We start from the raw sequence: 24548 nt of genomic DNA on the forward strand, positions 1-24548 counted from the left end.
AAAACACATCCCACAATATTATTTCCTATTTACTGTCTTACACTATTAAATACTTTAGGCTAAAGCTTAAGTGGCAAAACCTCTAAATTCATCTTGTAAAGGCAAGATTGTGCTACTTTTACATTTAAAAGTTACATGCTCTGACTGTAGCACTTGAGAAGTCTTATCGCTACATTTTGATGTGGTATTTGGTATTTCTTTGTCTCAGAATAATTCAGTAAAACTATTTGAGAAGGTGCTGTTGAGTATTCATTTATGTAAACTGTATGCAAATGTGCTCCTGTGTTTGGTTGTTTGTATGCATCCTCTGTAATGGCCAATCTTGCCCTTCATATTTGACGTGAGGTGACTGGTTCAGCCTTGATCTGAGAGCTCTGCCTCTCACTCATGTTGTCAGACGCAACAGAGCATGCACTTCACAAACAACTTGGTCATTGCTTCAATGAAGGTCAAGATTCAAACAGCCCAGCGGAATCAGGCTGGCTTCTCTGTGGGGCATTGTTTAAACGAGAGTCACGCTTAGATATTAGGCATTAATTGGAGTTTGCGTTTGGCTCCTTGAACTGAATTTATTCAAACATCCTTATGCATTATAATAATATAATCCTAGCCCCAGTGTTAGAGGCTCATGGGTGGCCTGTTTTAAGGTTACCTTCCTGACTCAAGTGCACTGCACCACAGAATGTCACCTAAGAGCCTGGCTGAAGGATGGCCAACCCCACCCATGACAAACAAGGGGGATTAAAGTGATAATCATTACTCTTCCCAGGAGGAATTAGCTGGTGGGACATCGACATTGAAGAAAAACCGCAGGTGAACGAGGTCTCTGATACCCCATGCTTTTTCCCTCCACCCAATACCCTATCTGCATGGCCGAGGGGGGATTTAATTCGCAGTAATTACTTTATTGACTCATTTTCAGGGCCGTATCACTGCAGTTTCCCATCAATAAAACATATGCCAGGATGAATAATGTGGCCAGGCACAATAGGGTGCCTTCTCAGACAAAAGACCATAAGACTGCATCCCTGCGGTGTATGTTTATGCCATGCTCCCTCTATTCTTTTTACTTCCTCACACATACACAGCCCTTGTTCTTCTCCACCTCTTTACATTAAATCCCATCACACCCCTACCCTGCTCTTCCACCCCACCCCCCCAACTCCTTTTCTCCTCCTCTTTTCATGTCCCCAGGCACACAGGCCCAGCAGGCCTTCAGGTCGGAGCCCAGGAACCTCACTGTGCGGATGGGAGCCACAGCTGTGTTGAGGTGTGAGGTGCTGCGGGCCTCGGGGACTGTGCAGTGGGTGAAAGATGGACTCCTCCTGGGACCACAGAGGAGCCTGCCAGGCTTTCCACGCTACAGCATGATTGGAAACCCCCAGAGAGGTAAACAGAGATACTCACGGAAAAAGGTCTATGGCCTGTTGGGCTTTGATGGACTTATTCAAGCTAAATAAATGAACTTGGGTGATAAAAGCACCACTAAAAAGGCATCAGAATTAGTCAGCATGAATTGCCCATGGTTGAACGAGGCTTGCATTTTATGGGTTTGGCAAAGAATAAAAACTCTCAAGACTATCCAGATGAGTTGAATAAGACGAAATAACACCGGTCAAGGTAAAGCTAAGCCACTGTGTTGACTAGAACATGATGTCAGATGTGGAGAGGGTACATGGAGACGCACTAAAGAAAGTAACACAATAACATGCTGTCAGCATTAGATTGATCCTGCGTACTTCTTTATGTTCTCGTGACACATAGTTCAGGAACCAGTGCAGCTCGATGTTGGTTACTCTTAAAGTAAATGAGATGATGTTGTTGCTATGGCTTCAAAGCTGTAATAAAGCAACACAGACATTACAGGAGCCTTATGGCGCATTGGCTCTCTATACAGGGAGCATCTGGGACCGAGGTGATGTTATTGTCAACAGCCTCTCACACATCCCCCTCACTGTCACTCACATGTTAAGACCAAAAAAAATTAAAACAGCAGAGTGTCAGCAAATCAGTGAAATGTGGCAGGGAATAAAGTGCATTGCAGAATCTGCAACACAGTCTATAAAAAGTAATAGCCAATTAGAAGGCAATCCCGTGTAAGAGAAGAGCATCTGTTCCTGATCAGCCCGCAACTAGACAAGCCGCACTTCACTGTTGCACAGTGTGGGAGACCGCCAACGATACATAAACACTGCATAGATGCCCATCCATACGTTGTCAATGCTTATTAACACCAAGACTTTATAACACTATAATGTTGTGTGTTCATTGAGTGGTTGTCAGGGAGCAAACAGTAGGCATGACAGCAAGTACAGGGTTAGGAGCAAAAAAAATTGCACCTCTTTACCTCAACAACTACAAAATAAATATGTATACACATAAACACATGGGCCACAAACACAAGCTGTCCAACATACACTCACACTTTACCAGGAAAAGAAACTGCAGACTGATGTATGCAATCACTTTACACTGCACCGAAAGAGCGAAAATCATTTAAGATGGCACTTGACTGCACTTGATACTCCACCAGTTTTCACTGATTGTCACCATCAGTGATGTTTATTGATGCTTAAAAAAGCCTGAAATCACACGTTCACTGAAAGAGGAGAGGCCAGCGTTGATTTCAACATACACTTACAGTAGATGTAGCACCCTTAGTTCACCAAGCGGAAGCAATAATGTTAATGTGTATGGACACGAGCCTAGATCTAGGATTTCATGCATCTGTGCGCAACAATGTGCATTGTAAAGACAAACACACAGAAGAACAGATAAAACAGCTTGTTCAAGGCACCAAAGCATTAAGTTAGTTTTATTTTCAGTGATTGGTCCACAAGGTGTAATTTGATTATAGTGCATGGCATGCAGCCAGCCAATCAGGCAAAATTTAATTACAAACATTTGTGTTCACATGACATCACATGTACTGCAAGTGTCTTATATTTTTCTTATCTAATTACCTAACTAACATCAAGCATTTATGAAGTTATGAACCGAAATCACACGTGAATATTAATAGTTTGCGATATATTGGTGATATGAGTGCTTTTTAATCAAGTTATATTATATATATATCATATATTCTAGGCATGTTAGCATGCAAAAATACTCTTTATTCCTTAGACAGTCATGCTGAACAGCGCCAGAAACAGATGTGATTAAGACCCTTCAGTTAGTTCACACCTGTCACACATAAACACTGCATAGACACCTGTCACATACAGCAGTAGCACTAAACACATAAAGATATATAACCTTTCTGAAAGGATGAGTGGCGCTTTGAAGCTGGGCATGTTTTCTGAAACATGCTGTGTGATTTTCAAATAACAAAACTAACAAAACTTTATTGCTTATTATGTTCAGCTGACTGAACGATGTAAAAAGATTGTCAGAGATCAATAATTGATACTAGTTTCCTTTTTCTCATTCCACATCAGTTGGGACTAACTTTTTCAAATTATGTAAAAATATGTATTTCGAGCAAGTGACAACATATGATGTTAAAAAATGAATGCAGTGCAGACTTGACAAAAACTGCAATGGTTTTAATGGCCGCTTGAGGCTGCCTGTCAAAAGCCAGTCAGTCCCCATAGACCCCCATGTTAAAACACATAACTTTACAGCGTTTCCATCAGGGGACAACTTCCCAAAAAAAAACTGTATTTCATCAAATGGCCACTGGAGGCTGGCTCTGAAAATGGAGAATAAATAATAATGAATTCCTATAGACCCCCCCCCCCCCCCCGCTAAAATTGCCCAACTTTACAGCAGAAATAAACATGTAAATCCTGGTACAAAAAAGGTTTTGGTCTCTATAGCTTATTTTATTATCTATGACAACTGTCTAAATTTTTTTTATGACTCATTTACATTTTCTTAAGGCTTGAAGTTCAGCATATTTAAGGGTAGTGCCACTTGAGTGACAGGCTGTCTGTGAGGCAGATCCTCTCCTCGCTACTGCACAACTCCAAAAACAATGGCCGTAATGCCAAAGTCAAGGCGTCCAAAACAGCAGAACACAAACCAACTGGTGATGTCACTAAAGCTACATCAATTATTTATACAGTCTATGGTTCCCACCCACCTTTTTTTTTTTTTAATGTTTTTTCAATTTGCACACAAAAAGTGATTGAAAATGCCAAAATTTTGAAAAAAATCTCAAATGAATGATGGCATGAAGCCATGACATGCCTTCATTGCATAAGCTGCTATAAGATCTCTTCCTCAACTCTGTATGGCTTTTTAAACTCTTGTTTTTATGCAATAGGGCTGTTACCAGAACTCCTCCAAGAGCATGGATAGAGTTGTAGTAGTTGTAGTTAATATTTTTTTTCCATTGTCCGATGTGCTCTCCATTATTATACATTCATTTGAGGTGTGACTGGCGCTCTTCCTTCTTCAATAATGGCTCCTGACTGGAGAATTAGCGGCACCTACCGCTTATCCTGATGAACCAACTCACAGTATTTTATAATAGTAGAGGATGGAAAAGCACAAAAATTGGCTTTTTTGCAGATTTGTTTGCTATTTAGTTAAAATATTACAAAACTCCGATGGAACCCCAGCTTATAAGTCAGAGATGTCCCCCACTCCTCCACCGCTCCACTCTCATGTCCTGAGACGGTCACTTCTGGACCAAAAAATCCAAGATGGCAATGGCCTAAATGCCAAACTCGAGGCTTCAGGCGGTAGTCCATAAACCACCGGGTGACGTCATGCTTGCTACATTATTTTTATACAATCTATGGTTTTGAGCTTTAGGGCCAAAACACAAATGTAGATTTGCATAGGGGAGAATACTCCTACCCTTGCATAATGGCTATATAGATATACTGTATCCCCCAATTTTAAAGGCCCGAGCTGAAATAAATACAGAGTAATGGACAAATAAGCAAATCGCATTGCAGCCAACAGCCATCTCCCCAGCCATAAATACACATTCTCTGCAACTTGATTGCAATATTTGTGAGTAATTCCAGGAAAGAGGAATACGATTAATAACTTCAATGTCTCTCTCTCTCTCTGCACTCAATGATAAGTTAGATGTGAAAATTGCTTCTGGTTGGTGTTAATTATCTTGCCAGCTTACTTGACACATGCATTTTTAGGCCTGGGTGGTTGTCAGACCAAGATACTATTTTGCACGTTAGTAGGCTGTGAGCCAGAGAATCAGGAGCTGGAAAACCAACACTGAACATCATCTAATCCCCACAGGTTATGGCAATGCATCAAACAAATCAAGCCCCGCTGGCATGCCAGACTATCAGAAGAGAGATACAGAAAGAAGGACTCTGCCTGGCATCAATTAATAGACAGTTTATTCGGTCGGCGTTGTGAATCTGGGATTGGATTTCATTTACCATGCTGGAAAGTCATTCTGAAACAAAATGCCTCTGCTATGAGTTTAGACAACCACTTGCATGTCAATGGAAATGCCTGCAGCGGGAGGTTCTCAGCAAGTGAGATGTTTCCATTTTACAGCAATACAAAAATAGTCTATTTATAATCAAATCAAATACCCAAACGTCAGTAGTGGAGCATATTACCATACTGAATTGAAATGCCAGACTGTCATTGTACAAATTGCTTTTATTGTTAATTTTCCCATTTCCCAAGTTGAAAATTGCCTATAATTCAGACACTCTGAAATCAACACAGAAGAAATTGGGCCTGCAGGAGATACTTATCGATATACATGCAACAACTCTGAACAGCGAGTGTGATATTCAGTAGAGATTGAACAAGAAAACCAAATTAGCTCTTATTCTTTGTGATTATTAGCACATCCTGATGTTATCTATCCTCCTTTGCATGGAAAGGGGCCAGCTGAGGTGGTTCGGGCAGCTGATCAGGGTGCCTCCTGGGTGCCTCCTCTTACAGGTTTTCCAGGCACGTCCATCTGGTAGGCGGCCCCTGGTAGACCCAGAACACACTGGAGGGATAATATAGCTCATCTGGCCTGGGAACGCCTCAGGGTCCTGCATAAGGTCCTGGAAAATGCTGCTGGTGAGAAGGGCGTTTGGAATGCCTCACTGACCTCGCAGCCTGGCTCCGTGTAGGCAGAAGATAATGGATAGATGGACATCAGTATTCCTATATAAAGGGCAGGAGGCAATATACAGACAAATTTTCTCTTATTTTTGTTAAGTTTTATAAATTGTCAAGAGCACTGTTACCATTGATCCAACGGTAACAAGGAAATTTAATTTTTAAATTGGGAGAACATAAAAAAAGAATATTAGCATACATATATTGGCCTATTAATAAAAAAAAACAACAACACCCATGAATGCTTGTGAAATCATGTGAGCTAGCTAGTGCTAAATCACTGTGAAGCACTCAGCTAACATTTATGTACTATTGAAACATTTTGGCCAGTTTGCTGTATTATTATGCCAGGTGTACGGACATTCTTGTGAGCTGATGACTCAACAACCACAGGCAAGCACAAATGAGAGAAGACCAAAAAATATTCAGAGAATTTCTCTACGGCACAATGAAAAAGTAAGACGGCTGGATTATTAGTTTAGAGTATTTTGATTTTCCTGTGAGTCATTTTTCATGCAAAAACATTTTATGGTTCCAGCTTCTTAAATGTGAGGACATGCTGCTTCTCCTTTACTTATTTTAATTGTTTTTATTCATGAACTTGATTTAATTTTTTCTCCATTTAGTACTTTTGCTTTAAATATTTAAAAACATTTTCCTGATTGTACTTGAATATCTTCACTTATGGAATATTTTCAGTGCAGTACTTTTACAAACACAGTATTTTCAGAATGTGGTTTTGTACTTTTACTTAAGTAAAGGACCTGAATAATTCCTCCACCACTGCTGCTGACACGATATTTACAGCATGACAAATGTTTCTCCATTACTAGGTTTTTTATTTTCCTGTAATGCCAGTACCAACTCTGTCTGTCTGTGAAAAACACGTTTATTTTCAGGTTAATAACATTTATTTCACATCTGCAGAACTTCTTCTTCTTCTTACACTCCTTTTTGCTGGCATCTCTCCAATTCTTGAGCATGTGCCAGAATATTTGCACACACAAAATTTGTGCTTATATAGTGTTTAGGGGACGTTACCTGTGCTAAAAGGTAATTTAGGATTAAATGGGATATATAATTGAGCACACCTGGGTAAAAGTAGATTTGAGTGGTTAGCACGATTTTGTGCATCTAGAGATGACTTCTCTTACTTAAAATTAAGAGAGAATATGATTGAAATTTAAGAGAATGTTTCTGCATTAGGCCCAGTGTGTCACACAGATAATTAATCTTTTCCTCTCTTTTCCAGCACAGTATCATCTTCAGATTGAGAAAGCCCAACTGGAAGATGATGCCTTCTATGAATGCCAAGTGGGCCGGTCTGAGAGCAGTGGAGCAATCATTTCCAGAGCAGCCTGGGTCAACATGCTAAGTGAGCACAACCATGGAGAGTGTGAACATCGGGGATGTGGGAGCTTATAAACATGTATTTTTCCAAGGTAACAAAATGATGTATGTCATCAGGCACAGTGAGCATCTTCAGGACTGCAGTAACATACACAACCTCTTGACCAGTAATCAGCATATAAAGAGCTGTTAAATATTCATTTCTATTGATAAAGAGCTTTAATTTGCCTAAGATAAGACATTTGAAGCAGCACACACTTGAACTTAGAGACCACATTTAAAGCATCCTTGGTAGAATACAGTAGAACTCAGCAGTTTCCTTCATACACAAATCATGTTTGAAGCATGTATGAACCATGAAGAAAGTCGTGATTTTTCTAACTTTTCTGACAGTATTTATTTCTTTAACAAGCACTATGCCATCCCCACATGTTCCAGTAGGTTTATGAGTTTAACCAGCAGCTACACAATATAAAGCATCAGAACAGCCTGGATTCCCTGGCAAGCCTCGGGGCGATCCATGTCTCTCCCTTGCACAGGAATAAATTATAACAGAAGTGATTGAAAAGTTCCTACTCAGACATGCGCTGGAATAGATGTAATTGTGCGACTACATTAGACCACCTGTTGTCACTCTAAAACAACCGGTATCTCTCTCTCTCCCTTTCCCTCTTGCGTGTGGGAGCAAGCCCATATGTGGCAAGGAAAGGACTCTAAAAGAACCTTTCTTCTCCAGGCGCGGTTCATTTACTTACATCCCCCTCCCCATTCTGCACAATTTCTCCCTCTCTCCCTCGCTTTCCGGCTTTCTCTTTGGTGACCATGGAGAGGGGGGTTTTGTCAGAGAAGGGGGGGTTGCCGTGGCGATTCTAGCAGCCTCACTCTCCTCTGGGAAGAAAGCAGGTTTTTCTGACATCAGTGGTGATGGTGGGAGGGATGGCGGGTGGTGTGGGGTAGGAAGGGACATAGACCGCAGACGTCTCCTTTGAATGGCTACGTTCTGCTCCACACTGCAGCAGTCTTGTGTCCTACAGCAGGCCTACACCTGCAGCCACAGCAGGCCTGACTCCCACATTTATTACCTCGGCGTTGCCTATTGCACATGCGCCCACATGCACAAAGTCAACACGATTGCCTCAGGCTTTGTTGAAAAGGTCAAAATGTGTGGGAATTATGTTCGTGTTGCATCAGGGATCACTGGTAGTCGTATTTTACCATGACTGAAACCTACTGCTGGCCAGTGTGCCTTGACATGCTCTGATCTGAGTCCCAGCTGGTGTTTCTGTACAGCATCTTGGGAACACTTTCCAGCTGTTGACTGTTTAAGATGGACAGTTGCAGCTGCACTGTTGCAAAGGGCAAAGAGTAAAGTAATGGACTTAAAAAGCACTCTGCAGCCTTGCTCCTAAAGGGTCATTTGTTCCACCCCACCAACTCAACTGATTCAAAATACGTGACTAATCTGAGGCTTGATAATGAGCTGATGAATTCAATCTCCTGTTACTGCTGAAGTGGGACTGGAACCGTGCATCCTTTTGAAGAGCACTGTCTGATGAGTTCCCCACAGACTTCTCCATCACTGAACTACAGCTCCCAAGGCCCCACACCCCTGGCCAGTCAACCATGGCCATATCCCATCAAGCTCTACATCAAATCAAAACACTATAAACTCTTTATGAGGAGATACAGTGGCGGAGAGGGGAGGAATGTGAAAACAAAACAGAGATTGCTGGTCGTATAATTGGATTCTTGGGTCAGAGGGAGTGCTATCATGACTGGCTAATTCAAGATGGATCACCACAGGCAGTGAATAGCAAGGACAGAGGCAAAAATGTCAATAAGCCCCATCCATGAGCTTACAAAGAGATGTTTTCAAGACATTTCCATTGGTGCAACATAACTCCTGTGTGTTTTTGCCTTCCTGCAGAGCTTAGATAGGGGATTACTGCAATAGGCAGATCAAGTGGCAGTGAGTAATCCATGACAATAACAACCTCTACCCCCACTGCCGAACCCCCCTCCTCTTCTAAAACTTACCCCGCACTGTGCCCGTCACATACCTGACACATCCTGTGTCTCGGTTTATACCATTAGCCTTAGCATTTAATCCTATTAATGAACAACTCTCTCCCTCACCGCATTGCATGCCTGTACAGATGCCTCCTGCAAATGTTCAAAACAGTTATTTGATGTGTTCTGGTTTTAGACTCTGTTACTCATTCAGTTGCCATAGTTGGGTCTTACAGAGATGTTGGTGTGTGTGTGTGTGTGTGTGAGAGAGAGAGAGAGAGAGTGTGCCCATGTGTGTAAGCTTATTATCAGTGTTGGTTGGAGGTTAGAGGACATTTTAGGAACCAGGGCTATGGTGAGGTTTTTGCGGTAGCTAATGAGTTTAGCACTTGAAGACTATATAATGAGCCTTCATTTTATGATTCCCTGTTATGAATAATGGAACAACTTATAAATGGGGGCACAAGCAACGTAGAACATGGTGACTTTATTCATCTTCGTTCACGAAAAGTTCTGACAGTTGCCCAAGATATAACCCCATCAGAGGACGGTGTGTTATACACTGGTGTGGTGGTGTGCATATTACAGTGCCAGACTGATGTTACAGTGTTGGGGTCTTTACAGTTAGCAAAGGAAAATCTGCCAAATAATAAGACACTAAAGAGACAACTGAAATGTTGTAGTTTCTACCCTCTAGGGTAGTTTTTCTATCCTTACACATGTGTGTAATGTTTTCTGTAAATAGTCATGGATTTGGACAAATTTAGCTGTTACGTAATGGATCCAAAACAAAACCGCAGTAGTGGGTCAGAAAGGAGCAGTGTGACGATGGGCTGCTGCTCCACCTCTCCCCCAAAACAGCAAAAAGGAAGGGGGAGAAAGGGAAAGCTAAAAAAGAGCACTGTTTCAGAGGCTTTCATTGCCAGAGATCACACACCTGAGACCTACAATGTGTGTGTATGTGTGTGTTTTTATGCATATGCAAGTATAGAAATACATCCTTTTGCACGGATGTGTGGCTTCAGCCAATCTTTGTCTCCCAGAGATAAAAGCTGATGAGTTGTGTCTGTGTGGTATTGAGAAGTCTGATTTGGTCTCCATTATTTTCTTAATTCAGCATAATAAGCTTTTTAGAGACTGTTTTATCCTCTGGGCCTTCTCCAATATTTTCTAGAGAATCAGCTTGGTATCACATGTTAGACTGTGCACGCACTGGCGCCTGTTTTTAGATTGAAGTGAGATGAATGTAGCTTGTCTGCACACACTCGCTTGCCTGTGTCAGTGTGTTTGTGCATGCAAATCCGCATGCACTGTAGACTTGAGTTTATCTTTGGGTGTTTGTGTGCAAAGGAGCAAAGAGAGTGTGCGCATCTGTATGTGAATGAGCGGGAAAGATAGGTGGATATGCATATTGATGTGTGTCTGCTAATCTGCTTCTTATCTGCCTTATCCATCCATCCGTCTGTATTTGTCTAATGAATCGAATTTTGCGGCTCACTGTCTCTCGTCTGAACGGCAGGAGCAAGTCTTTGCGTGCTTATCTATTATTGTCTTCATATGTGTACCTTAATAAGAGAGATAGGGCTGAAAATCAGGAAGGGAAAATAACAAAGCCAACAGGCAAGCAGACAAAGAAGGGGCAGAAAGAGTTAATTAAGAGAACAGCTTGTTTGCTGTCTGTTCTTTGCTCTGAGTGCATGTCTGGTAAATTGAATAGAGTGTGTTTTGTTGTTGTCCACATGTGCTATTACATTTGTACAAATGTTCATCCTGAATGAGCTGATTGGGTCACGTGGTTTGCAGATGTGATGGATGGCAGCCTTTCATTCCCAGTGCGAGCTGGAACACACCTTCCCCCGCACTTCTGCAGTTTAACTGCAGTGGTCAAGAAGGATGGTGTGGGGATAGGGTGGGGGGTGGGCTCAGGCTGCTACAGAGGGATGATGGAGTGAATGAGAGATAAGAGGACTGGGGCCAGCATGAGCGAGCGAGGAAAAAATTAGATACCTGCCTGCCTCATTTGCGAACATATCATTATTCTTATTTTAGGATTTGTTAGGCTGCCAGACGCTCCTCGAGCACAACAAGTGATGTGCCTATGTTGAATCGTACAGGCCTGAGTAGATTGAGAGTGCAGGGGCTGTCAATAGATGCATGGCCCAGTCATCTTCTCAGGGAAGAGGGGGGAAAAAACAAACAAATGCATCTCATTATTGCAGCGCGCGCCTCTGCAGTGCTCTGGGTAACCCATCACAGTCCACACAGATTCAATTGCTTCTTTTAAATCAGTTTGAAGCTGCAGCCACATCTCATCTGTCTCAATAGCAGACTGGAGCCAATGGGCGACTCTGCACACAGCAACAGCTCCTCCTAGTGGCCAGTGATGAACTGTATGTGCCAAAGAGATGGAGAGGAGCTGTATGGCTGGCTGGTTTGGTTGCTTGTGGTCCAGCTGTTTACCTGCACATTAGCAGTGGATTTATCTCTGAATTCAGCAGCAGCCATCCTCCTGCCCCTGCTCTCCTCTGCAGCTTGTCTTAAACTCTCTTTTCATTCTCATACTCGCCTGCCAGAGTCTTTCATGTCTCTCTAACACACATGTATCCTTCCTGTACTTTCCAACTCTGCGTTCGGTCTCTGAACTCAGGCAGCCTTTGCACTTGATCTCTGATGAAAGAGAAGCAACCTAAACAGTAAGCATAGTTTGCAATTCTACAGGCTCACCCACTTGCTAAAAGCTGGCACAATAGACGATCAGGTTTCTGTAGCGTGTACATGATTGAACTGATAGTCTTGGTAAAGAGTGGCTCACAGATCTGCAGAAATCTCTTTGATGGTTAGTTGGTGACAGATTTCTCAATTTACTGCCAAGCAATTTCCGGTCCCTTGTGTTAAAAGCTATGTTTTTTTTCTGGAATTCCTATTTATGGTCAGATAAAAGGATTGTGGAGTAGAACAGTGGAGAAGTGAAGACTGCTTTGATCAATCCAGAAAGCACATATTTAGCTTGGGGGTGATCTGAGACGAGAAGTGTTTGGTGTTTGCTATGATAGATTAGCACTGGATCGGTTTCATCACTATTTCATCTCTGCATTCTCTTCTTGTCCACAATTTGTATTCTAACTCAACAGAACATCAAACCTCGCTGTAGTAAATCACTCAAAAGCTGACAGCATGACATTCCAGTCACTCCCAAATGTTGCGAGTGCTTATTATCATATCATTGCATAAGCTAATATCCATCTGTGATAGCGCCTGCTTCCTCTAACCAAAAATGAGTCGGATGAATATCAGGTTAATGATGTGATAAATATGAAACTTGAGCTGTTGCTTTCTCTCATTATTCAGTTCCTCCTTCCAAGCCATACTTTGAGGTGGACATGGCAACACCTTGGGTAGCAGGGAAGAAGTATGCTGTCACCTGTATCGCCCCTGATGCAAAGCCTGTGGCTGAAATCACACTTTATAAGGGTGAGTCACCCCTTTCAACTGCATTAAATGTGACAGAGATGGTCAGCCTGACAGGTTAGAACAAAAGGCAACATTCTCTCCGATGCTTTCCGTTCTTGGATCTCTGTGGGTCGTGACCTGAATGTTTAAACATGAAAACATTGCAGAGGATAAAATGCAGGTTCAGTAAAGATCTCTTATTTCATAGCCTTGGAATAGCAGAGTTGAGAGGAGCAGACTCTGTGTGGGAGGAAATAGCCTGAACATTTGAATTTCCAATTTCCACTGACTTTACAATCTCATGTACAGTGAATGTATCACAAGTTTGTGGTTGTTTACAAAACCAACTGCAATTTTTCCATTTTCTGTTTTTGCCTTTTGCTCCCCCGTCACACCTATTACACCGTGTATTGCTGAAACAGAGAGGGATAGATGTTCTATTGTTTTCTCTGGGTGTGAATTTGTCTACAGGGCTGTGTTCCTTCTTTCTTGTTAAAATGCACATCTTTATTGTGTTCAATACAAAGTAATTTTGTTTTGATTATGTTGTAATCTCAACACTGATTTGATTTCTTTAAGAGAGACAGAGGTATATGCTGTTTCTGTACCACTCACAGATACAAACTCCACACACAGATACACATGTGTATCATACTCCATCTAAACAAGAGTTTACTCACTGACAAAGACTTGATTCTGAAACATGTCTGAGTTTATTTTTAAGTTGAACGTGGATCTGCCATGACAATAAGGGCATTTTATTTTGTTTGTTTTTTTTAAATAGAGAGTGCCATTGAGTTTTCTTGTGATTTTTGTGTCTGCATGTATTCTTATCCAAAGAGCACCTCAACGATGTATCATCATACATGATGTTGACATGATATCTAATGAACTAGTGCCCCATGAATGATATTGCCCTCTTAATGTATGTTACATACTTATGGGGATGAGTGAGTACGCCATTATCTATATCTGTATCTGTATTTGTATCTGTATCTGTAGTGGTTCAAACACCTAAATTATTTGTAGTCATACCTGTACCCGGATGGGTGGCAAGAAGTTGTTATTTTAAGCCTGAAATTGATTTGCTTTGATCAGAAGTTGCAATATTTATTATTTATTAGAGAACTGTTCACAGAGCAGCCTCGGGATTGGGCTTCAAATCATTTTGGATAACAACACAAGAGTAAGAGATTGAACACACCTACCCAAATAAGGATTTTCCTTCATTGCAACCATGGATATTGACCTGTTTTACTCAGATGATATTTGTATTCATAAAAGTACATTATCCCTACAGGACACTCATTTCATTTAAGTTTCAACTCAACCCTAGTACTTCATGTAAAGTTGCTGTGGTAAGGTTTAGGAAAAGAAGCATGGTGATGATGTACCTTAATATAAAATCACTTGGCTTAACACAGTTCCAAATACCAGTGTCCTGGGGGATGGTCTTGTGTTGTTTGAGCTATACCTCCTAACCTGCCACCTCATGCAGACTTTAAGTCTTTATGATCCTCCTTTATTACTCCTGTTAGTGTAATGGTTATATAATCACAGCCTTCCTGATTACATGGGTTATATAGGATTTGTGGTGCATTATAGGGGGTGACAAATTATCGTCAGCCGATTATTGGTACCAATATTTGGCATTTTGCCAATTGTCTATATCAGTATTTTATTTTAATGATCGCAGATAAAGTTAATTAATCAAAAATTGAAGTGTTAGCATGGGAGGATCTTTTTACATTGTAAAATTTCTGAGCTATTTTTTTTTAAATTTATTCATTGTTTAGATTTTCACTTGACTTTATGAAAATAAAGTTGGTGCGAACTTGTTGGATATTATGTTAAATGTTTCAGTTTCGATTAAACATTTGCTAAAGGCAGGTTTGTTATATTCCAAATTCTAATTATTGTCAGAAAGATTTTCTTTTTGAAATTGTAAATGCATATCGGTTCCAAATATTGGTTATCGGTCACATTAACTACCAGTAATCGGTATCGGTACTAGCCCTGAAAAAACAATATCGGTCGACCCCTAGTGCATTACTTTTCGTAGGCGTACTAAGAAAAAAAGTGCACAAGAACAGCCTGATCTCACTCAAAGTCTAAGTCCAGGAAGCACTCCTACCCAAACCTTTTTTGAAACATGTTTATCATATTTTAGTGTTTACCATGCCACACAAGAATAACACAGATGTTTTTGTTTCACATGAGCAAATTTACACGCAGTCCTCTCCCTTTTTGTGTTCCTTCCCCCCATTGTGTCTTTTAGATGGAGTCGAGCTGACAGGTGCAGAGTCTTTCACCATGTCTGGCTCAAAGGATAAGCTCCTCAACACGCATGCTAAAGTAACGTATGTGTTCGCCCGACTGCCAGACACATTCTCCTCACCAACCTGCTCAATCTCTCCAAGTCTGTCTTTGTTTCTTGTTTCCCATGTTTTCACCCCGCTCTTATTTTCTCCCTCTGTCTTAGTGAGTACAATGAATTTCTGCACACAGCGAACGGTTACTTGGCACTGTGCGATTGAATTAGCTTCTGTCAAATGCACAAAATTACATTCTAGCAGCGAGACAGATCCGATCCTTGCCGGTTCGCCAGGTGCCTATACATTAAACAGGGCCATAGATTACTTTAATCCTGCTTGTCTCCTCTGTGTCAAAGATAATAACCTCTTGTCATATCCTGAGATAACATTGGTACTGAGGAGCTGCAACGCTGTTCAGCTCTATTGCAGAGCAGCCAAGGTCTTAAGCAATATTGATGCTCCTTCCCCATATTCACACTGAGCGTACGCAGCAGTGGGCCATGTGTGATTGTTACGGTTGACATTGTACTGTAATTTGATATAGAAGACATAAACTGAGAAAGTAAACTAGGCTCAGAATAAATCCACTGCACTGGAGGGACTAGGGGATCTTTCAGTGTACATCACAAAGTGCAATTTTGAAATTGAACAAGAGTGGGAAGTACATGTACTCAAGTACAGAGAAAAATATAGTACTTGTTACTTCACTACACTATCTGACAGCCACAGATTAAGAGATTAAGAAACATATGATAAGATGTATGATATGAAATATGATAATAAAATATGACACATTGTTAAAGATTAAAAAGTGGTTCCCAGAATTTTGGGGGTTTGATCCCAAGTGAAGCCAAAGCATCTTGATAGCCATGTGGTGGCAGCCTTCAGTATAGGTCATAAACTATAAACTCAAACTACACAAATTTTTCCCAAAGATGGTTTCTGTCAATTTAGGTAGTTCTCATCATGCTTATGTATGTTCAAGTGTTAATTAAGTTTGATTTTAATTTGTTTTTTGATGCTTTAAAAGGGGGTGTGATGTCATGATTGACAGCTGTGCGAGCGCCACTCCGCCTGACAGAATGTCCTTCTCCACATTTAATTGCATTTATAAAAGTAGTAGTTCAATCTGATAAATATTTGTACCTGACAAAATGACCTACTCCACCTCAAAGAATGACTTACTCCCCATTTAACTACATTTGTACAGGTTGTGGTCTGTTCTGATAGACAGAATGACCCTCTCCACCTGACAGAAGGACCTCCTCCACATTTAATTACATTTACACAGGAAATAGTCCATTCTGATACATATTTGTAACTGACAGAATTACCTACTCCACCTAACAAGATAAGCTACTTCACATTGAACTACATTTATACAAGTTGTGGTTTATCCTGGTAGATATCTTCACGGGGGACTGGGGATCACATCCGCCCCAATATACAAAAGAGGGATTTTTGATCCTCCCAAACAATTGTCATTCTGTGTGTGTCCTGTGTTTTACTGAACATCCAACATGCAGCAGCTGGTTGGAAAGTTAATACTGAAAATGCACAGAAGTAGTTATTAGTAGTGAGTAGTTTAATTTTATGAATTCCTGTCTGTCTGAACCAAAGTAACTGAGGCAAAGAGATTAATTTTTACTATTTTCAACTGCTAATGAAAACAAGTAGTAATGAAAACAAACAACACACCTGGCTGATCACACAGCTGATCGATAGATTGCAGCAGACTGACAGTGCAGCACAGCACAGTGAAAGAGACAGGCAAACAGCAGAGATCTCAGCGTCAGAGTGCCTAAACAGTAAAAATGTTCAGCGGTGGGAGGTGACATTTTCAGACTTTACTGAAGTTTTTGTTTTAGTCACAGTTTTATTCAGATTGAATTCTTTATAAACACAACGAGTCATCGCTCCATTTCTCATCCAGCTGCCCTCTGCTGCTAGTGCTGTTATCGGGGGTGGATTTAGTGATTTGGGGGCCTGGTGCCCCAGCCCATCTGCCTTGCTTTGAGTTCACTTACTCTTTAACTGGGAATGGTGGTGGGCTGTTGGCAGCTGTAGAAGAAGTTATGCTTTTGAGTTCCAGGTGACCATAACTCGATACAGTGAAGTGCATTGCTTTGATTTCGTTATAGCTTTAAGAATTGTGAAGTGACCACTAGTGGCATCTCTAGTGGGTATAACAACAGTAATGACAATATACTTAAAGAACATTTTACTGATGGCACTGCTGTATTTTTACTAAGTGGAATTAGGCAAGTTTTTGGTTCATTTTATCATTATTAAGTAAATGTTAATTGTACAATGTAATGGCTCTGGAATTACGACATCACCTGTATTTAGATTGGTTCACTATGCAATTCTGTCTGCTGCTGGTTCCAATTCTCTGCTAAAATGCAGGTTTAATTTATGGCACAAAGTACGTCGGCTATTACACAACCAAAACAAGACGTGGATAGCACTTTGTTTTGACTGGTAGCTATCAGTAGCCATCCCCAGCTACCAGAGTATCAGTGTCAGGTTTAGCAGTTACTATCCCCAGTAGCAGAAATGGTGGACAGTAGCACAACCAAAGTAGCTGAGGAAACTCTACTCAGTAAAAGACAGAGCCCCACTGAACAGTTCTGAGGAAAACAGAATATGATTGATTTCTTTACAAAAGTTGTGCCAACAATAATGCACTTGAAAACGCCACTGGGGAAAAAAATGAGAAATTGTCTATTTCCTCGGTAAGTGTGACTGCAAGACTTTTCCTTGTAATAGATACATTAGATTAATGTATTGGTCCTTTTACTACTACTGGTGGTGCATAACCATGATGTTATGTTTTGAGTGTTATCACTTTGTATGGTTCAATATAAACTTTCTTCTTTTATCCTTCTCGTTTTGTCCGTCTTTGTGTTACCTCTCAAAGGGTCACCGCTCTGAGCTCTGATAATGGGAGGCAGCTTGCATGTCATGCCAAGAACCCCGCCCTTTTCCGGCCTGTGGAGACCACAATGACCATGAGTGTGTACTGTGAGTGTCTCAACCTGTCTCTAATCTGACAGTCAACACCCCCTCGCTTTTAAAATACACACTCAACCACACAACCTCGGGGAGGCCCAAGGGTATCCGGCCTTGCGCACTCAGTCTTTGTTAGCGGTCCAAGGAGAAACATTCAACCCGAAGGCAAACTCACACCTACTTCCATACAGCACGGGTGTGACTGCCTCCAGTTCACAAGGCTGACCCTGGTGGGCTGAAATGAATACGAATACGTTTTCTTACTTAAAGCCACGTAACCGTGTCCACAGAGGCGGTTAGAAGCGTTAAATCATACACCAACTCTGCAATTAGCGTTGAATTCCTTTAAATTTACTGTTTTATTCAATAAGCTTAAAATCATCTACACCCTTAGTCTTATTTCCCCAATGCTAACCAAAACACATAAACTAATTATTAGACCAACTGAGATGGATTATATCAGTGACGCTTCAAGTACTGAATTTTGTAAAAATTATAATAACTAATATGGGAAGCTAAGGCCACCACAGTTAATAATAATGAATCCTGCAAAACTAACCCAGCAACTTTTGTGCTCATCAGCTCGAATTAAATTTAGAATCCACTGAGGCAGGAGGGGCGGCACTCTCTGTTGCTTTTTTCTTTCATGTTATTATCACAAACCGTGTGACAGTATATAATAAAATTGCTACCGCATCACACAAAGGTGAGATGACACACATGCTGTCTCTGGCTCTCATTGCATTTGGCGTTTCTTTTTTCCCCTTATTTGGCGAGGCAACAATGAAAGCCATTGTTGCTGAATGCACAAACAGTGCGACACCGCAGCCACTGTTTACTACAGTTGGTTTAGTATTTTCCACTCTGTTGATCAGTTGAAGTAATTGATTGTTTAGGCCTGAGAGTCTACCCACCTGCTTCTCCCAGGCCTAAATCATGTTGTTGATTAAAGTGGAGCAGGGCTGCTGACACCTTCAGCAGCGAGCGCTCCCTCCAGCTCAGCTGCCGTATTATCCACAGGCTGACTAGACGCCTTAATGTTGTCTCTATCTATACTCCTCCACATTAGAAGCCGCTGCTGCTGATTTAACAACCACCAATAACCGTGAGCACTCCTCCCTTCCTTTCTGGCTCTCTGCTCTGTATTAAACAACATGGGCTCTATGCTAAGTGCTAATGTTGCAGAACTTGGGACCACCGCTGCAGTCTTACTCAGCATGCCAGCCCATCAAAGCCAGCGCGGTGGCCATTTTAAGCCAGCCAGATTGTTAGCAAGGTGGCAATTTGTCACACTGGCCCAGGGTCTGCAGGCTGCTCTCTGAAACTGATTGCAGCAATAACAAAGGCCCGTCCTCCTCTATTTACTGCATATATTTTATTCAAGGGAGCTGTAATTTATTCATTTTTCACGTTGCCTTATTACTGTTTGAACATCTGTTATTTTGCTTTATGGACTGGATCCAGCTGACTGCTCCCTTAATACTTAATGCTTTCATCAGATCTGGACCTCTTATCCCACAGTCATGTTAAATGTGCCCAATTTATTGGCCCTGTCTCAACAAATAGGGATGCTCCCTACTCAATTGCCAAGAGTGCTCTCATCGCAGTGCAGTTTCTTTTATATGTCATCCTATTGATGGTCACTCTATCCCCCCCGTTCCCCTGAGTTACCACATCCCTTCTCTTCCCTCACCTTTTTCTCTTCCGTTTTCTATCGTCCTCTATGCCTATCCCCTTTGTCAAGTGCATTTTATTTTTGTCTCTCATTTCCTGGCAGTCCCGCCTCAGCCTCCAGTTATTGTAGGTCTGGAGAGAGAGGAAGTCAAAGCGGGGCGAATGCTCGTGTTGGAGTGTGTGTCTCATGATGGAAACCCCCTAGCTGCTCTCCACTGGACCAAGGTAAATCTTTAGCACCATCTGTTAAGGAGGCTTTGTAACACACTGTCACACTGGCAAAATGAGCTATTTTAGTTTAACAACTTGCAGTGTAAGTATCCCAGCGTCCACAGCTTCTGTACTTTATTGACTGCACCATATGGGACTATGCAATTATTTAAACGTATTCTTGACCTTTTGAATCTCACGGGTTCATTTTGTGTGTCAGAATGGAGAAGTTTTGTCAACGACTTGGGAAGTGGACAATGCAGCGCAAAAGTCCAGCAGCATTCTCAACCTGAGGATCAGCCCCGAAGACAACCAGGCAGTGTTGTGCTGTGAGAGCGTCAATCTGGTGTCCCTGTCACCTCTGTCTGTCAGCCGCAAAATCGCTGTCCTCTGTGAGTGAAAATATTGCTCGATATAGTGCACAGAGCTGCAACACACACACATACACACTCACTTTTACGCAAAAAAAGCCCTGGCAGAACTCGCAGCAATGGATTATTTAGGATATGGACACGAGGCAGAGGAATATAATAAGAGTCTTACCTCCAAAACCAATTCTTTTGCTGCCCCAGCATAAATTCTAATGCTAATATCATTAATGAAACTAATGGTTATTATGGCTGCAGCCCATATTTCCCGGCTGCCTCCAGATTAGTATCACTGCATGCTCTTTCATAGCTGCTACACTAATTCAGCTGAATTGCTTCAATGCACAATCCTGAGGCAGTAAAGCCTACACTTTGTGCGATAGTAACGCCCATGGTTAATAGATTATACTTTTCTCTCTGAATATAAAATGTTTGTTTCAGCAACAATAAAACAAATACAGAATTAATATTCAGCAGCCTTGGTGCGCTGAGTCTAACAATAGCCTGATTTCCACTACAGAGCCAGACAATGTAAGTCAGAGCTTTAAATGCTGTGTGATTGATCCACCTGTTTTATGTAAATATGCTTTGAATTAGGAAAAAAAAAAATACTTTGCTCGTGCTGTGTAAAGGTGGCTGAAGTTACTCCTCCTTTTCCTCTCAAAGCCCCTAGCAGACCCTGGTGCCATGCCTCACAGTCATCCATTCAGGGATGTTGAAAATGAGCTGCTGACTGCCTGACTGCGCTCTAGGCACTGGCAGAAGCTGGAGGGCACAGAATATGTCTCTCTGGTGTAATATGAATATGGCTCTTTTACCTAACGGCACCTGCTTAATTTCAACAGTCTTTGTGTGTGGCATGCACAAATGCATCCCGTTCTGCGTCTCATGTGAGATAGACGTAAATACAAATAAAGATTTACATACATGACCCCTCCTTCCCCATGTCTGCCAGCTCAGTACCCCAGTCTTTGTATTCCCCCGAAGGCTTTATGCAGCTGCATCACTTTGCCTGCAGCTATTGTACCCTGTCTCCCCCTGTGGTTAAAACGAAGCAGACTTTAGAAACCACATTGAAAACCTCCTGAGAAAACAAGTTGCCACTCAAAGTGATTTTCCTTCTCACCCTTGATTCCGCTCCATGTTTCTCATCCAAAAATAGTTGCGCTGCTACTGTGATCAGAATAGGTAGCTGTTGAATGTACTATTCATGGGCGATATTTTTACTGACTTGTCTTTGTATGCCAATGTATGTGTGTGTGTGTGCGACAGTTGAGCCGGCAGAGGTGACGCTGGTGGGTTCGTCCACAGCCATCGAGGGGCAGGACTTGACTCTGAGCTGCTACGCCGCCTCCAGTAATCCGCCTGTCCAGATTCGATGGTGGCTGGGTTACAAGGAGCTCAACACCACTGTTGTGACTATGGAAGAGGTGGGTCTACACAGCACACAATGGGTTAGTCGAAGCAGGTAGACAAGAGCGATGTTGGCACGAGTACACAATGAGTTGTAATTGGTGATCGTGCTGATCAGTGTAAAGAGGATACTGAAAAAGGATGTGTTTTTTTTTTCTTTTTTTTGTGGTGAACGTAAGACATAAAAGGCAAAGTGCAAAAGCATTGCCCTTCAGTCAAGCTCGCCTTTAGGGTACCAACAAAAAACTTCTAAAATGCCTCCCACCGAATTAAAAGAATCTTAAAAATGAAATGTGACCTCGTGAACCTTTTATAGATGAAAGAAAACGGTGTGACCATGAGCAGTGCGTCTGAATAGACCCGCTGCAGCTTTGCAAATGAATCAGCAGCCGGTTCCAAAAAGAGTATTCTGCTGCTCTTCTCCTCTTTTGTGTATGTTAATAAGATCAAAGTGAATAAAAGCTGACACAGAAGATGAGCATTATTAAACAAGCTCTTTATTCATCTGGCAGCAGCATTTTCATTTGATCTTACACAAGGCACTCAGTGTGCTGTGTGTGAGCTTTAATGCATCTGAAACAGTGTGAGGTTAATGAAGACTGACGCTCCTGTCCAGGGTCTTTGTTAGTCTTTCTGACTGTGGCTTTTACAGTAATCACCACAATAATGGCTTTAATAACCAGATGTGCTGCACAGGCATGACCACTATCAGGCAGGTGCAAAATGACGCTTTGCTCAATTTATAACAGTGTGCAAAGCAGGAGAGTCAGATGAATATGCTTATTTATCACAGACTATGCACAACATCAGTCATTACAGCAGCTAATTTGCCATCTGTATTCGCCAAGACAAACCAGTGTGGGTTGTTTTTCTCTCAGATTTTTTTCCACCTCTCTCTCCGAAGACTGAGAATGCCAGAGACCAAGGCTGTCTGTCCCCAGACTGAACTGTTATGTGTGCATTGTGTCTGCAGGGAGACAATGGTGGGATGACAACCATGTCCAACATGACCCACAGGGTCTCCCGGGAGGAGGATGGGCTGAAACTCACCTGTGAGGCTTTCAACAAGGGCACACACTTCTCCATGACCCAGTTCACAACACTCAGTGTCTACCGTGAGTGAGCTTAAGTGTAGCTGCTTTAAAAACGTTTAGAATAAATGATTGTTTGTTACATTCAAGTCATTGTCAAACTAGTTCACACGATGCTGATTAAGCCTATCAGCACCAGGGAAAGCTCTCTGTATTTCTCACAACGCACAGGGTGTTGGTGTCTGTGGCCACACTCTTGCACAGTTGTACCAAAAGTGATGCGTTTTACGTCAGTCAGATCAAAAAGAGGGAGGGATTCATTTAATGTATTATACTTATGGTTTGTTTTGTTTTTGCTATCTTTTTGCTGTTTTTTTTCCTCTATGCTTTATCTGTATCTGTGCGATCTGATATTTTGATGGAATATATGTTGACATTTAAAAAAAATATATTTTAAAAACCCAGCAACCTCCAAGGCTGAAAAATTAAGCCAACACAGAAGTGCCAAAAAAAAAAAAAGAAAAAAAGGAAGATCATTGAATGGCCTCTTGAGGCTGGCTCCAAAACTGAGTCAATCCTCATAGACACCCATGTTAAAATGCCCAACTTTACAGCAGAATTAAACATGTTTATAGTCTCTGTACACGATTTCAACACTAATGAACATTTTATGGGGGTGAATTTTTATTTAATCCTATTTAAATTGTATTAAAATTACGCATATTTAAGGGAGGGGCTGCTTGAGTGACAGGGTGTCTGCTGATAGTGTCTTCGGCTTCCAGTTAGACCTAGCCCTCATTCTTCCACAGCTTTAACCTCTCTTTCAAATATGAACACTTCTGGCTCCAAAAAAATAAGACAACTGGCTGATATGCTGAACTTGAGTCTTCAAAATGGCAAAACGTTTCTGGAGTGGGTGCTTCAGATGGAAAAGAAACTTGATGTTTTGTGGAAGGATTTAAGTCAAAAAAGTACTTGAAGACAGCATTTCTGGGGGTGGTGGAGATGTGGCGAGCTCACTCACAAGCATATATCATAAGCATGCATCAACAGTGTTTATATAATTATTCTCTCTGGCAGATGGGGGAGACAAAAGTTTAGCATTTCAGCTTTAAACAGTTTTATACATAACCAACATAAAAAAATCACCATAAAGGTTCAAAATAAAGTTTTAATTTAGTACCACTTTTTACATCTTATCAAAAACACATCCATCATGGTTCAGGAGGGGTCAGTTGTAATTACAGCTCTGAATGTCATGAAATGCAAAATGGCGAATTTATCTCTTGACAAATATAACTCTCAACTTTGAATGTGCAGTTATTTTCCAGGCCTGTCTTTTATATGTGTTTGAGGAAATGTTTTCTGTACAGATATTCAAATTAAAAATATTCTGAATAACTGGTCTCTATATACAGTTATAAAAAACTGGTCTGCTAAACATGTATGGCCAAAAAAAATAATCTAAAGCTTAGTTTTCCACTAACTTTCAGACTCTTGTTGACCCTTTTTTCTAACAGACCCCCCTCAAAAGGTATGGCTCGATGCTCCCCCGCAAGATGTCCCCCTTCGGTCAGGGACCACGGTCCGTCTCACTTGCTTCTCCACTGGAGGGAATCCCACAGGGACTCTGACCTGGTTCAAGGTTAGCGTGTGCTGTATTT

The 24548-nt window shown here is 41.5% G+C and overlaps 1 protein-coding gene across 1 annotated transcript in view; it reads left to right on the plus strand.

Moving 5' to 3' along the window:
• The first annotated feature begins 965 nt into the window (after positions 1-965).
• nphs1 (NPHS1 adhesion molecule, nephrin) overlaps positions 966-24548 on the plus strand; it is a 38846-nt gene continuing 15263 nt past the window's right edge. The window contains exons 1-11 of the mRNA XM_042489550.1: positions 966-1035; positions 1195-1389; positions 7304-7426; positions 12760-12882; positions 15140-15221; positions 18097-18200; positions 19966-20087; positions 20293-20464; positions 21713-21870; positions 22827-22968; positions 24405-24529. Of these exons, the coding sequence (XP_042345484.1) occupies positions 966-1035; positions 1195-1389; positions 7304-7426; positions 12760-12882; positions 15140-15221; positions 18097-18200; positions 19966-20087; positions 20293-20464; positions 21713-21870; positions 22827-22968; positions 24405-24529 (1416 nt within the window). The remainder of the gene's footprint in view (positions 1036-1194; positions 1390-7303; positions 7427-12759; positions 12883-15139; positions 15222-18096; positions 18201-19965; positions 20088-20292; positions 20465-21712; positions 21871-22826; positions 22969-24404; positions 24530-24548) is intronic.

The sequence above is a fragment of the Plectropomus leopardus genome, chromosome 7, assembly GCF_008729295.1.
Source record: "Plectropomus leopardus isolate mb chromosome 7, YSFRI_Pleo_2.0, whole genome shotgun sequence".
NCBI lineage: Eukaryota > Metazoa > Chordata > Actinopteri > Perciformes > Serranidae > Plectropomus > Plectropomus leopardus.